This window comes from Heptranchias perlo, chromosome 9 (assembly GCF_035084215.1).
Source record: "Heptranchias perlo isolate sHepPer1 chromosome 9, sHepPer1.hap1, whole genome shotgun sequence".
NCBI lineage: Eukaryota > Metazoa > Chordata > Chondrichthyes > Hexanchiformes > Hexanchidae > Heptranchias > Heptranchias perlo.
Window position 1 is genome coordinate 70,586,824 of NC_090333.1, and position 15,699 is coordinate 70,602,522.

The window sequence follows — 15,699 nt, forward strand, 5'->3', positions numbered from 1 at the left end:
GCTCATGTGGGAAATAGAAAGGTGCCACAAAGGGAAATAGGAGCTGAACCCCATTATTGGGGCAGAGAAGAGGAAGCCCTACTCTATTTAAGGGTGCATTTACACTATAACTAGTGTCAATTTTAAGCAGTTTATATGCCCTAACCTTGCTATGACCTGAGCTGAAAGCACATCATGCTGCATTCCATTTCGCAGCACTAATATCCCTCACCTGATGAACACAATGTTTACAAGAAAAAACACCTGATAATTCAAGGATCAGGTTCTGTGAAGTATTTAAACTCTCTTCTTGCATTAGGAACTGTATGCAAAGCAAGTAAATACCAAGTCCATGCTGGCCTCAAGTACGTGTTTATCTGGAGCCACCCATATTCACTGAAGTTCCCAAGTCGTAAAGAATTCTTGGATAAAAATCCCAGTGCTGAGTGGCCTGATGGCCGTGGGCGCACACTCCACTTGCTGTGGTACCAGGCCACACTGATCAGAAGGTCCCAGGTTCAATCTGCGCCCAGCTAGCTGATCTCAGGCGAACAGCAGTTGGGATGTTACAATTGGCTGCAGCACCCCTGGGGTAGGGAGGGGGAGAATTGTCCAGAGCTCCAATTACTTATTGCTATAGAGTGACACCCCGCCCCCCCCCCCCCCCAGCTGATTCTCATTGTCTAGACTTCACATGAAAAATGGTCACTTGGAAGGCTGCCGACCCCTTTGGAAACGTACCCCGAAAAGTCTACACCTTCAGGAGTGGGGGGGGGGGGGGGGGGGAGAATAGAAAAAAGTAAGTGTAAGTGCTGCCCCTGTCTTTGTTGGAAGAGCTTTCTAGAAATCACAGTGGTGTCAGATGCAGTGTGACTCACTGTGTTTCTGTGAAGTTGTGGTTTTGTTTTGGCAGCGCTGCCTTTAATCAGTGTTACAGCTGGAAAGCTTTGGATGAGGGAACAGAAACACATTACATTACATTTCAATTCACCTTCATTATGACACTTAGCCACAGAGCATCTTCAGGGAGCTGCTGCGGTAAGGTACTTGAAGTGTCATCATAAAAGAATTACACACTCTGCAACTTTGCTCAGCAAACTTGCGCTTTATTTTTTTTTTTCCCCTGCTAGCCCAATCCAATAATATTTCACCAGCGACCTCGGAGACTAATCCAATAGATAAGACACAAATGAAAGTAACCCTCACCGTGCAGGACAGAGCAGTGCAATTAAAGAAGAACAACAGCATGCGGAGGTTTTCAGAGATCCCAAGGGCAATTCAGTTCTGCCATTTATTCTGTACCTTCTACTCCATTTCACTTATGTTGCTTTGTTCCCGTCTAGTTGATCGAGTAGTTCACATACTTACTACAAGTGCAAAGACTTGTAAAAGAAAAGCATATAACCATCTGGAGCAACTGAATATTCTGATAATCCACCTCGCTCTGCAACCTCCTCCAAGAACTGTACATTCCTCCAACTCTGGCCTGTGGTGCATCCTCCACTTCCTTCGCCCCACCATTGGTGGCCGTGCCTTCAGCCATCTAGGCCCTAAGCTCTGGAATTCCCTCCTTAAACTTCTTCACCTCTCCACCTCTCTCCTTTTTTAACCTATGTCTCTGACCAAGCGTTTGGTCACCTGTCCTAGCGTCTCCTCCTTTGGCTCGGTGTCAATTTTTGTCTGATTACGCTCCTGTGAAGCACTTGGGATGTTTTAGTACGTTAAAGACACTATATAAATGCAAGTTGTTGTTGCGATGTTATAACTACTTCATGTTGGTGTGCTATTCTAATTATTTTTTGATCATCAAGATGAGGACTGTTAGTGTTGGGAGTGGAACATTTACCCCTTTGAGGACCCAGCGTCAGTGTTAAGCATTCCGAAGCCAGGTTAAAACACAGTTAGATGGAGAGTGAGACTTCCTCTATTCTATCCCAAAAATATGCCCAAGCCTCAATCTCAGAAGAGCATTCCCTACTGTCACATTTTTCATACTAACCATCCTGTGGTCTATCTGTGCGAGGTTACCTGTTGGTGGGACAAGTCATCGTTCAAAGTAGCATTTTCACTGCTTCCAGGATTTTCTTATGCAAATTTGCAAAGTACTCAGACCGCAAAATGCAACATACGATAGGTGTAAAGGGTCGTCAGGCCATGCCGAATTGCTTTCCCAGCCAGTTAGCGCCTGTTTTGCACTGTGGGCCTGTGCCACTGTGACCAAGATTGAGACGGCTAGAACATTTATAGCCAATGGGGGGGACTTTAATTCTTAATTGGAAGCCAAGTCCCAGAAGTGAAAGGCCAGTAGCTCAACACACTGCACCAGTCAGTGCTCTCTAATAAGAACTCTGCGTCCAGTTAGCATAGTAAACGAATACCATGACTTTGTGCATATCTCTGTATGTATGCTCATTACATGATCCACAGTTTATTCATTTTTCTGATGTGAATTGTGTCTAGTGATTTTTCTTCTCTCTTCTGATTGCAGGATAGTGAAGGACAGACAGCATTACACTACGGTAAGCATGTCAACTTGAATTTTAATATTTATTTTGCATTGTAAAAATCTTTTCCCCAGATTTTCAAATGGAGGCTGGACCAAATGAACTGCAGCTTCAATTGTTGACTGTCGCAGTGTCATCACTTTTGGACACATTAGGTCATAATGATAGGTAAAACTACGAAGTAAGGGTGCCATTGATATTTCCGGATACCTCCTCAGCCCACTTTGTGTTACCTGCTGCTATCTGCTTAAGTTTCCCACATGCGGTTTACCAAGAGGACAGGTAAACAACTGTAGGGATCTTCCAATGGCATTGCTCCCAATAGTGAGCAAATTTGTTTCACTATGCATTTAATCACCAATGATTCTGTGATTTCTTCCATGTGCCCACAAGAGTGAAAATATGCTAGTTATTCTATTATATTGTGTTGATAAATCATAACAAAACATAATTTATACTTTGAGAGTGGCATACCTCCACAGTGACCATGAGCCCCCATGCATTGAAAACATGAGGTTTGGTATTGTCTGGTTGCATCCCCATGGAGGCTGCATACTGTATTGATGCACATATAGGCCACTCCTACGTGTAGGTCGTTTCCTGGCACAAGTTTGTTGGGGGTGGGGGGGGGGGAATGGAATTATTAACTTGTATTTAGGCTGCACTCTCTGACTTGCTCTTTTTTTAAAAAAAAGGGCCGCCTGTACGCAAGTATGGTACAGCCCAGCTTTAAAATGATTAGTCTGTTAATCTTTTTACAGGACACCAGGACATACCTTCTCTCTTTTTCTAAATTGTAAAATTCCCAGAAATTTGGGAACACTTAATCTAACCACTGGGACTTCCATGACTCTTCCTTCTCTCCTCCATCAGTGGGAATGCCTCTGCATTCCCTGGTACATGTAAATTCAGGTTTTTGTAGCGAGGATCAAGAGTAGTGTCAGGAATGGATGGATTGTGTACTTGTCCCGCCAACCTCAGCTCCTTATTCCTGAATTCTGGCCTTGTAATTGCCAAGAACCCAAAGAGAAAGATTGCATGTTAGCAGTGTAAAAGCACAGTGCCTTCCAGAAGTTGATAACTGTTGTATGAAACTGGTTCAAAGCATCTCTCTGCAGCAGGTAGGCTTAGCTCCTATTTAAATATATGAACATTTAATAAATGGGTAGGTGGAAGTGAAGGCGATGAGGAGAGAATCTTACAGGCATGGCATGATTGCAGGGATGCTCAGTCACCACACAGGATGGATTTCGATGGCATTGGAAGCAAGAACTGCCTCACTTCAGAGGCTCAGAGTGGTGTTCTGAGAGGAAAGGAAGAATTTTAAAACCATGCAGTAAGGATCTCTGAGAGGTAGAAGTTAACTGTGAGAACACTCGCCTGACTCCCAGTGATTCAATTATACATGCAAACCTGAAAATGTGCAAAGCTAAATAACAAAACTCAAGACCTACAATAGAGAATTTTTTAAATAATAATTTCCAGGATTAGCGGGTGCAATCCTTAATATTCCAGGAGATTGTTTGATTTCATTCTGTCTGTTGCACTTACCCTTTTTTAAAAAAAATTTCCATTTTTTTTTACTGTTTTCTTCTCAAAATTCAGAATGTAGTAGACTCAAATAAAATCAAAGCAAAAATTCTGATAAATCTAATGTATTAAGATATTTTTGTTGAAAGTTCTGGGAGTTTTTGGCTTTCTCCAGTTTTCAGAGTAGATTCAGTTTTCACTTCAAACAAGTCAATTCCATTGAAAGATTTTGCCTGTTCCCCAGTCAGTACCTGTGTGCACTGGTCGATTCTTGAGCTGAATACATCCAAGTGGTCCCCAGTTCCACCTAGATTGTGTGCTCAAATCAATTCGGTTTGCTCTGTATCCAGGCTTGAATCCTGACAGGGTTCATCAATCTTTCATCCTTCCGGGGTAAGTAAAATGAGAGTGGGTGGAGCAGGAGGCTGGAGGGACTGTGTGCACTGTCTTCAGACATAAGCTGAATGTCACCAGTAGAAACTTTTCTCTCCCTCTGTTTTTCTTTCTCAGACAATCACTTGCTTTCTCAGTTGTCTCTCTCTCTTCCCCTGAATTGGTTGAGCATTTCCTTTTGGGGAGGAGGGGTGGGAGTTCATTTAATTGAAGAGGATATTTTGATTTTTTTTTTTAAATGTCATTTTTCGATCTTTGAATTTCAGGGACTACTTTTTTCTTAATGTGTCTATTTCTGGGACTGGATCTGTGGTCTTCTCTATTTCCCTTTTTTTTTCCTCCAAATTTCAAACGTGAAATCATTTATTTTGAAGATTCTTTGATTATTTAGAATCCAGCTAGTCCCACTCCCCTGCCCTATCCCTGTAGCCCTGCAAATTTTTTCCTTTCAAGTACTTATCCAGTTCCCTTTTGAAGGCCACGATTGAATCTGCCTCCACCACCCCCTCGGGCAGTGTCACTCGCTGTGTAAAAAAAAAAGTTTTTCCCCACGTCACCTTTGGTTCTTTTGCCAATCACCTTAAATCTGTGCCCTCTGGTTCTTGACCCTTCTGCCAGTGGTAACAGTTTCTCTATCTACTCTGTCTAGACCCTTCATGATTTTGAATATCAAAACTCCTCGCAACCTTCTCTGTTCCAAGGAAAACAACCCCAGCTTCTCCAGTCTATCCATGTAACTAAAGTCCCTTATCCCTGGAATCATTCTAGTAAAACTCTTCTGCACCCTCTCTAAGGCCTTCATATCTTTCCTAAAGTGCAGTGCCCAGAACTGGACACACTAGTCCAGTTGTGGCCAAATCAGTGTTTTATAAAGGTTTATCATGACTTCCTTGCTTTTGTACTCTATGCCTCTATTTATAAAGCCTAGGACCCTGTATGCTTTTTTAACCGCTTTCTCAACCTGCCCTGCCACCTTCAACGATTTGTGTACATATACCCCCAGATCTCTCTGTTCCTTTACCCCTTTTAGAATTGTGCCCTTTAGTTTATATTGCCTCTCCTCATTTTTCTTACCGAAATGCATCACCTCGCATTTTTCTGGGTTAAATTTCATCTGCCATGTGTCCACCTATGCCACCAGCCTATATCCTCTTGAAGTCTATCACTATCCTCTTCACTGTTCACTACACTTCCAAGTTTTGTGTCATCTGCAAATTTTGAAATTGTGCCCTGTGCACCCAATATATACCAAGAAAAGCAGTGATCCCAGCACCGACTCCTGGAAGTATTTCTTAAGTTTGATTTCTCATTGGCATGGAGCAGGAGTATGGGGTGTGGAAGACTCAGATGCGGGCTTGGGTGGGTAATCTCAGAGGTATGTATCTTAGCGAGGGAATTACAGTATAGACGGGTTGATCTGAAGAACGAGAATGCAGTCGAAGCCCCTTTAATTCTATCTGCTTTTCTCAATTCATCCATTTCTCTACAAGCCTCTATTGTGTCTTCCCAGTGGTTTATAGCTTTTAAAGATTGCTGATTATGGGCTCATGTAACAGTGGAGAACTCTCAATTGCTGTTGGTACCCTTTGGTGTGTCATGTGGGTACAAAATTGGAACCTATAGATAGACCTTCTAGATAGAGACCTGTACATTTTACAGATTTCCCAGTGACCATGAGAGTGAGACAGCTGTGCTGAACCAGTGTGGTATTCCCAGATGCACAGAAGGTTTTACATCAAAACTGCCTATTGCACACAGCTGTATACAGTACATAAGGCAATAACTGGCTTAGTTAGCAGACCAATGTGCCCCAGTGGCTTCTGTCATGTACGCACAGATATGTATGGCAATTTGTTCGACTGATATATTTACTGGGCAGATTAAACCTCTAAGTTCAGAATGCCGTTTTGTTTTCCTTGTCAGTATATAGCGTTCATGTGAAATTCCTTGTCCCTCTATTTTAACAAAGCCCTGTTTAAAACAAATGGGTTGGCACCTTCATTAAAATAGAGTACAATGGAATGTCATACAAAAGCTTTTAGCATGTTTGTTACTAATTACATACTTTAATCTCATCTTAGGACTGTTACTTCAGTCCTAAGATATGATTAAAGTAAATAGCAGTCATGCAGACTTCTCTTATTTAAGGGGGAACTAACGCATATAAAGGTGTGCTTAAGCCAGAGGAAGGTTTGAGGGAGTGATTCTGATAAATTATATATTTTATTTTGCGTGGTGAACTCTACTGGGAGATTATGACCCCTTTGATGGTCCTCTCAGAGCCTGATTCTCCTCCCTATCACTGAGTTACAGTTGAGTTTGACAACAGTCTTTAAAACTGACAGCTCGACTTATTACAAGTGACGTCAAACACATTGTATGGACACAAGATGCAGCTGGAGTTGTTAATTCCTGAAAATCCAGCACAAGCTGAGGGTCAGAGTGAGTAGGAAAGGGCTATCCTCTGAGGGGCATTCAAAGCATCATTGAATGTGATTTCAGACATGCACTTGTTTCTGTTCATAGGGGCCAAATATTAATTTCAAGCTCATGGTGGCAGAGAGAGCACATGTGTATTAATTTGCTTTTTATATTTCATTGTACGAAGTTTCAATGAGTTCAGTGAGCAGGCTGTTTGGCAGTGGTATGATTAATATCAAACCTACTGTTTATTGCTTCTTCAATAGTAGAGGAATTGTATAAAGAAAGAAAGAAAGACTTGCATTTATTTAGCGCCTTTCACTACCTCAGGACATCGCAAAGCGCTTTACAGCCAATCAAGTACTTTTGAAGTGTAGTCATTGTTGTAATGTGGGAAACGCGGCAGTCAATATGTGCACAGCAAGGTCCCACAAACAATTAAATAAATGCCAGATCATCATCTGTTTTTTTAGGTGTTGCTTGAGGGATAAATGTTGGCCAGGACACTGGGAAAACTCCCCAGCTCTTCTTCGAATAGTACCGTTGGGATCTTTTACATCCACCCGAGAGGGCTGACGGGGTCTCAGTTTAACATTCCATTAGAAATACAGGCTCTCCAACAGTGCAGCACTCCCAAACACATGGGGCTACCACCATTGGTAGTGTCCACACTTGTGTGCTTCTAACAGGGATTGGGAGCCTTGGCTGATCTTTGAACAACATTTCTCCTTAGTCTGGGGACCTGGAGATAAATTTTAACACCCCCACTGTAACGGTGCGATCAACTCACTTGGCACAGATCAGGGATTCAAACCATGCCGTTTGATGCATGTGGCACTGAGACATTGGAGCTGACACTTGTAGTTATTTAGTAAATGTGGAGTTCTCAAGAGTTAATATGATGTTTGACAGATTGATTAATTCCTTCCCAGGAGACTTTGCAGCAAGTAGAACCATTTTCACCTAACAGGTCAAACTGAATTAATTTTAAAGACTGCACAAGGTTAGCCAGCCATCGTTTATTCAAGTGTCGCCGGCAGTATTGCTACAAATGCGATAAGCCTGGATAAGCACATATCTGATCCAAGGATCAAATTCCAATATTCAATATCCCATTTATTCCCATTTTATATAAGCACCCCCTGATCCAAGCAACACATTTGTTACGGAAATTTTCTTCCTTTCCTGAAGGCAGTGACCCAAGAAAAAGGCCCACCACCACCTTTTCAGGGGAACTAGGGATGGGCAATAAATGCCGGCCTTGCCAGTGGTGTCCACATTCCGTGAATGAATATATTTTTTTAAAAACCTACATGTTTTATACAATCCTAAGTAAAATCGGAATGGTCATTTATTTTGCATGTTGCAGCCATGCAGTCATAGAGATGACTGTGGTGTTTGAAGCATTGTATAACGTTTCCAGTTAGCCTGATGTTGGGCTTGAAAAGATCAACAAAAGATTTTAGAATGGACTAGTCAACCTCGTGTGGCATTGGACAAGAGAATGAAGACCCAGTGCTGACGTCAGGTGAAGCGGGTTGGAGGGCAGGTGATAATCGGACCAAAGATTTCAAATGTAATTTAGTCTCCATTTTAAATACGTTCTGTCCTTATTTTTATATTACTATTATAAATTCCTTTGTCCAGATTTATAATAGAAAAAACTTATCGCACTGTAATTGCATCCTTCCACCAGTTTACGTAGGCAGTCTCCATTGTAAGTGTGCACATAGGAATTTGGAAAAATTGATGTAATATTTTTAATGTATCATAATAGATGTATCAGATGTGATGTGAAATCCTTAAGTGAGTGTCACATGATCTGCTTCGTAGATCCCATCAATTATCTCAGATAGAAAATGCCTGTTTAGAAACAATTTTTAAGAATCCCCCTTCCACCCTTACCAAGAATCAAATATGGGGAAAGTAGTGATTTAATTCCAGTTGATAGCAGTGCTTATTCATTCATCACTAGTATCTAAAGTCTTTTTTTTTCACAATTATCAAAAGACCTCTTGTGCAGACAGTGAAACCCATCTACTTCACTTGCACACCCGATTAGAGCTATAATTAAACTGAATAAATTGACAAACGTTTCTGTCTTCGCTTATTATGGCAATTGCAATTGAACTCTGTACTTATTAAATGCCACATTAGCAGTAGAGTCCAGCAGAGACGCAGCCCTTTGCTGTCACGCATGGTGGGGAAGTATGAGGTATTGGTGGTGGGTGTGCAGCTGCTGGCTCCAAGTTGGAATGGGGCAAAGGTGAATAACAGCTTTAATCATGTACTGTGCGCCGCTCCTGCCTCCTTTCTAAATTAAAATTCCTCTGAACAATCTGCATTATGCCTTCCACAGTAGTAATCTTCTTGGAAAAATACAGACCTGTCCTTCAGCTCAGGGCTTGGTGGAATGAATTCCAGTGCTAGCGCATAGCACATGTTGTTCACCACATATTATACTAGATCAATTCCACGTCTCAACAGATTCCTGCATCAGAATTTTAATTCACTTGCTAGATTTTTTTTAAAAGCTCAGAGTTGGCACTAGGATTCCAGTAAGGTGCAATGATGGATATTTGACATTTTTGTGCTATGTCCATTTGAACTGCGAAAAACAGCCAACAATACAATGATAGATTTTGTCCTTCCAAGCTTGGGTTGTGTCTGGAGAGAATACATTGAAGTATATAGTACAAGGGTGAAGTATTTAGTAGTTGCAGGTCTGTCGCTAGTGGTGGAAGCAGTTTGAGGTGACGAATTAAGAGAAAGCATATTGGTAAATCCACCAGTCCAGAGGCCGAGGTCATTTGTACGATATTCTCTAAGTGAACAGTCTGACGCTGCAGGTGTGAATGTTAAGCCATGCCTCTGTCGAGCATCAGGGCTGCAAACAAATCTGTGACCTTCAAAGTGAGAGAATAGGTGTATACAATAGAGAATACAAGTTGATGCCAGCTTTAGTCCCCTAATCTTGCAGGCTCCCTAGATTGCACTCTTTGTCCCTGCTTATGCTGTCAACCAGGAATAATCATATTGAGTTTGGGTCAGAATGGCCTGAACAGAATGTGATTTTCCCTAGAGTTTATACTGAGAGCTGCCCTGAGTGAGCTTGTAAACTTGGAGGTATTAAGTGAAATGCTTCAAGTGTCGCAATTATTTTCCCAAGGCTAAAAATGGCCACAGAGCCACATCAAACTGCTTATATCGGCCGGAGGAATATTTCCAATTTTACAACCCAAATCTGAACTGAGGTCCCAAGCTGAGAGTTTTCACTGTAAATGTGCATCTAGAGTAAGTACAGTGGGGGTTCCTGAGTAGGCCGGTAATTAAAGCTGTAACACTATAGTGCCACTCACGCTTAAGCAGAATGCCAAAATTCAGTTTTGGCTCACATTAATCACTGGAGCATATTGGCAGCTGAGCCACAGCTGTGGAATTAACATGTAGTATTGTGGATATTTTGGATGGTGTCCTTACTGGTGAGTTTGTGACTTTAGGTGTGTGCATTATTTTGAATCATTTGTACAGTATGTGTAACCAGTGGCTTGCACTTCATGGTTTATGTTTCCTAGGATGCTTTAAACCAGAAGCTATCACACAAACTTCATTTGAGATTGTCCTGTAAAGACTGATGTGCACCACACAACCACACCATTGGCAATAACACTCTCAAGTGTTCCAGATTTCCACTACCCTTTGTGTGAAGAAGTGCTTCCTGAATGGCCTAGCTCTAATTTTAAGGTTGTGCCTTAAATAGTTTCTCCTTATCTACCCTATCAAATCCTTTAATCATCTTAATCTTCTATACTCAAGGGAATACAAGCTTAGCCTATGCAACCTGTCCTCATAATTTAACCCTTTTAGCCCCAGTTCCAGGTGTACATGTCTTTTGTGTATAGCCACAGTTGATACTTAGTGATTCAGGCTTCCATTGAGCTAATGGTGTAACTGCTGCTATCTTCACTATCATAGCTTTTACTGAAGTAGCTGCCAGATGCCAATTGCATTACATGCATGACCTGTATTGTCTACACAAGTCAACGTTCAAGTAGCTTTATTTTGCAAGAGTGTTTATTAGTGTACGCATTAAGGTACCTCACAGTGAATTTCAGGTTACGCCAATCTCCAGGTTCAATAATTGTGTTCAAAGGCAGCCTTCGTGATTCAAGGAAAATGATCTCTGATACAGTAGCAAGCATAGTGCGTTAACAAATGGGTTTCAGTGTGCATTAGCAGTGAGGTTTATGCATCGGTATTGCAGTGGCTTTCTTCTGAACTGCAGCTAAAATAACCCAATCTCTACATTTTCACAGGAATCTTCAGACCTTGCACCATAAATTGAGCAAATTAATAAATCAGCTTCTTCACATTATCTACTAAATCACCGAAATGATTTTGTGTTAAATTATATTAATGGGCCTGTTCTTTCGTTGCAGAGATGATGACCCTGAACCAGCAGACACCCTCGTGTGTGTGTGTGTGTGTGTGTGTGTGTGTGTTCTAACAACCAGCAATATCCTATTGTGTGGACGAGAGCCCTCCTGGGATTAGTTTATTGCCCACAAGCAGTCCCCGAGGAAATTAAACTCTCTCTCGGAGGAGGGAGGTCACGTGGCGGACGAGGCGGGCTCTGTGTCCTCGGAGCCCTTTGCTTCGGAGGCACCATCTGCCGCTGTGCGCTGCCTGGGTCCCATCAGGACAGAGTCAAGGCAGCAAGGGAGTGAGAATCAGCACCGAGAGCCGAACGGCTGTAATAATGCAAGTTGATGAAGTTTAGCAAGAGGCGAACATTCATTTTCCCTTCTCTCTGTGCAAGGCCAAAGTTCTGTCACTTGACAAATGGGGGTCCCGGAGCACCATAAATTTAGCTGTTTAACCTCCTGAGTCCTACACGAACATTACATGAGCATTTCCTACATCCAGACTTCTAATATAACCAGGCTTGCATTTTTCCATTTTTTTATATGCAGCATGCTATGATAATATCTGTATTTCATTTTGCATGACACAAGCTTTTACAAAATTATTTAACCCTTTTAGTGCTGATTTTTTTAATGCAACCTTCATATATATGCACGTTTGTAATCTGCATACTGTGAATTTACATAACGCACGTACAAGTTGCACTGTATTTCTGTACATTCAGTGAAATAAAAGCCCAGCGCCAGTCACATGGGCCATTGACGCCGCAGCGCAAGTAACATGGGGCAATGCCACCGCAGTATGAGTTATGTGATCCAATTGTTGCTATGGAAGGGCATAGTAACGTAGAGGTCATGAGTTCAAATTCAATCAATCTAGTAATTTTGTGAGCTGGCACCAGAAAGAATCCATGAGAATTTTCGGATTGTCATAAAAACCCAACTGGTTCACTAATGTTCTTGAGGGAAGCGAATCTGCCACCCCTACCTACAGTCCCACATGATGCGGCTAGCTCTTCATGCCCTCTGAACTGGCCTACCAAACCACCCTTTCACTACAAAACAAGGCCTATCACCACCTCAGGATGAGCAGTAAAAGCGGGTGTGTTTTTTCATGCTTCAGTTCTTTTTGCTTCTCTTAAGGCAGTGCCTAATGCTGGGTGCAGTTCCCAGAGTGTCGGCAGCACTCCAGTATCTCACCCAAGTAGCCAGTCTTCACGTCTCAGCTTAGACAGTCAGATTAATCAGTTGTGCGGAGTCAACTCTTATTCTCTCTTGCATGGTGTCCGCATGTGCACTTGTCAGGAACACCAACTCTGGTTAACTTTGCTCCGCTCGACCTCTGGGATGCTGAGGTTAGTTGTAGTGCCTTCACACTGTTGATGTGTTACTATCTCTTAACACTCCCAACAATACCTTATTCTGTGCATAATACACACCTGATTATGCATAATTCTGTATTGAACAAGAGTGCTCTGATCCTCTCATCATATTACCAGATAGGATCAGAGCGTCCAAAAAAATGTAATTTTAAGACTAAAGAATTACCTGTCACTGAAGAATTAGTATGATGTATTTGTGCAAACTTGTTGCCACAATCATAGAAATGTTAGATTAAAATCTTCCCATATATTTTTATGTTTCAAAAATGCAGATTATATAACATTTCCGCAGTTGAAAGAGAGATACAGATTTTTAATATTAGGAATCACCTTTTATCTGAACAGTGTGAAAAGCTGAAATGAGCAGAGGCGACTGATCGACATATAATGTTGGCCTACTTGTTTCAAGAGCTTTAAGCAATTGTTCCTCTCAAAACTGACATGGTTTTCAATAAATTAAGGGACAAGGCTTTCTTTTTATTTTCGGAAGCAGTCCTTGTTGGATATTGGGCAAAAAGTGAAAAGAACATAAGAAATAGGAACATGAGTAGGCTATACGGCCCCTCGAGCCTGCTCTGCCATTCAATCAGATCATGGCTGATCTTCGACCTCAACTCCACTTTCCTGCCCGATTCCCATATCCCTTGATTCCCCTAGAGTCCAAAAATCTATCTATCTCAGCCTTGAATATATTCAACGACTCAGCATCCACAGCACCCTGGGATAGAGAATTCCAAAGATTCACGACCCTTTGAGTGAAGAAGTTCCTCCTCATCTCAGTCTTAAATGGCCAACCCCTGCGACTGTGTCCTCTAGTTCTACACTCTGCAGCCAGGGGAAACAACCTCTCAGCATCGAGGAATATAGGAACAGGAGTAGGCCATTCAGCCCCTTGAGCCTGCTCTGCCATTTGATAAGATCATGGCTGATCTGTGATCTAACTCCATATACCTGTCTTTGGTCCATATCCCTTAATACCTTTGGTTGCCAAAAAGCTATCTATCTCACATTTAAATTTAGCAATTGAGCTAGTATCAATTGCTGTTTGTGGAAGAAATGTTTTCTAATCTCACTCTTGAAAGGTCTGGCTCTAATTTTTAGACTGTGCCCCCTACTCCTAAAATCCCCAACCAACGGAAATAGTTTCTCTCTATCCACCCTATCTGTTCCCCGTAATATCTTTTAAACTTCAATCAGATCACCCCTTAACCTTCGAAACTCTAGAGAATACAACCCCAATTTGTGTAATCTCTCCTCGTAATTTAACCCTTGAAGTCCGGGTATCATTCTAGTAAACCTACGCTGCACTCCCTCCAAGGCCAATATGTCCTTCTGAAGGTGCGGTGCCTAGAACTGCTCACAGTACTCCAGGTGCGGTCTAACCAGGGTTTTGTATAGCTGCAGCATAACTTCTGCCCCCTTTATATCTAGAGGACTAGAGTACAAGGCCAGCATTCCATTAGCTGCCTTGATTATTTTCTGCATCTGTTCATGACACTTCAATGATCTATGTACCTGAACCCCTAAGTCCCTTTGGACATCCACTGATTTTAACTTTTTACCATTTAGAAAGTACCCTGTTCTATCCTTTTTTGATCCAAAGTGGATGACCTCACATTTGCCAACATTGAATTCCATTTGCCAGTTTTGCCCATTCACCTAATCTATCAATATCGCTTTGTAATTTTATATTTTCATCTACACTGCTTACAATGCCACCAATCTTTGTGTCATCGGCAAACTTAGATATGAGACTTTCTATGCCTTCATCTAAGTCATTAATAAATATTGTGAATAATTGAGGCCCCAAGACAGATCCCTGCGGGACTCCACTAGTCACATCCTGCCAATGTGAGTACCTTCCCATTATCCCTACTCTCTGTCGTCTTTCACTCAGCCAACTTCCTTACCAAGTCCGTACTTTTCCCTCGATTCCATGGGCTTCTATCTTAGCTAACAGTCTCTTATGTGGGACTTTATCAAATGCCTTCTGGAAGTCCATATAAATAAGATCCATTGACATTCCCCTGTCCACTACTTTAGTCACCTCTTCAAAAAATTCAATCAGGTTTGTCAGGCACGACCTACCTTTCACAAATCCATGCTGGCTCTCTCTGATTAACTGAAAATTCTCGGTGTTCAGTCACCCTATCCTTAATTATAGACTCCAGCATTTTCCCCACAACAGATGTTAGGCTAACTGGTCTATAATTCCCTGGTTTCCCTCTCTTTCCTTTCTTAAAAAGCGGAATGACATGTGCAATTTTCCAATCTAGAGGGACAGTTCCTGAATCTAGAGAACATTGAAAGATTATAGTTAGGGCATCTGCAATGTGCTCACCTACTTCCTTTAAAACCCTGGGATGGAAACCATCAGATCCTGGGAATTTGTCACTCTTTAGTGCTATTATTTTCTTCAATACTGTTTTACTTATGTTAATTTTATCGAGTCCCTTTCCCCAATTCAATATTAGTTTTCTTCGGAATTCCGGCATGCTATCCTCTTTTTCTAAATACTGACGCAAAGTAATTATTCAACATGTCCGCCATTTCCCTATTGTCAATGACAATATCCCCGCTTGCCCCTTGTTGCCTCTAGGACATACTGCTGTAGAAAACTATCCCGGACACACTCAAGAAATTCACTACCTTTCTGACAGTTGCTAGTCTGCTTTTCCCAATCTGTGTGAAGGTTAAAGTCCCCCATTAAGACCACTATGCCTTTGTTTACACGCTTCTCTAATCTCTGCATTTATACAATCTAGCACTTCAGAGCCCTGTCAAGCCCTCTCATAATCTTATATGTTTCAATGAGATCACCTCTCATTCTTCTAAACTCCAGAGAGTATAGGCCCCTTTTACTCAACACATTATTAGTGGCCTGTGTATCTGTAACCATGGTCCCTCTGCTCCTCGACTCCAGTTACAATCACCATTTAACCTATATTTCCTTTCTTTATTCTTACTCATAACACAACCCTTTCATCCCAGGAATTAATCTAGTGAACCTTCGTTGCACCGCCTCTAAGGCAAGTATATCCTTCCTTAGATAAGGGGACCAAAACT

The 15,699-nt window shown here is 41.8% G+C and overlaps 1 protein-coding gene across 1 annotated transcript in view; it reads left to right on the forward strand.

The window, feature by feature from the left end:
* The window catches only part of LOC137325530 (acyl-CoA-binding domain-containing protein 6-like), a 178,780-nt gene that overhangs the window by 154,822 nt on the left and 8,259 nt on the right, over window positions 1-15,699 (forward strand). The window contains exon 7 of the mRNA XM_067990734.1: window positions 2,468-2,498. Within this exon, the coding sequence (XP_067846835.1) occupies window positions 2,468-2,498 (31 nt within the window). The remainder of the gene's footprint in view (window positions 1-2,467; window positions 2,499-15,699) is intronic.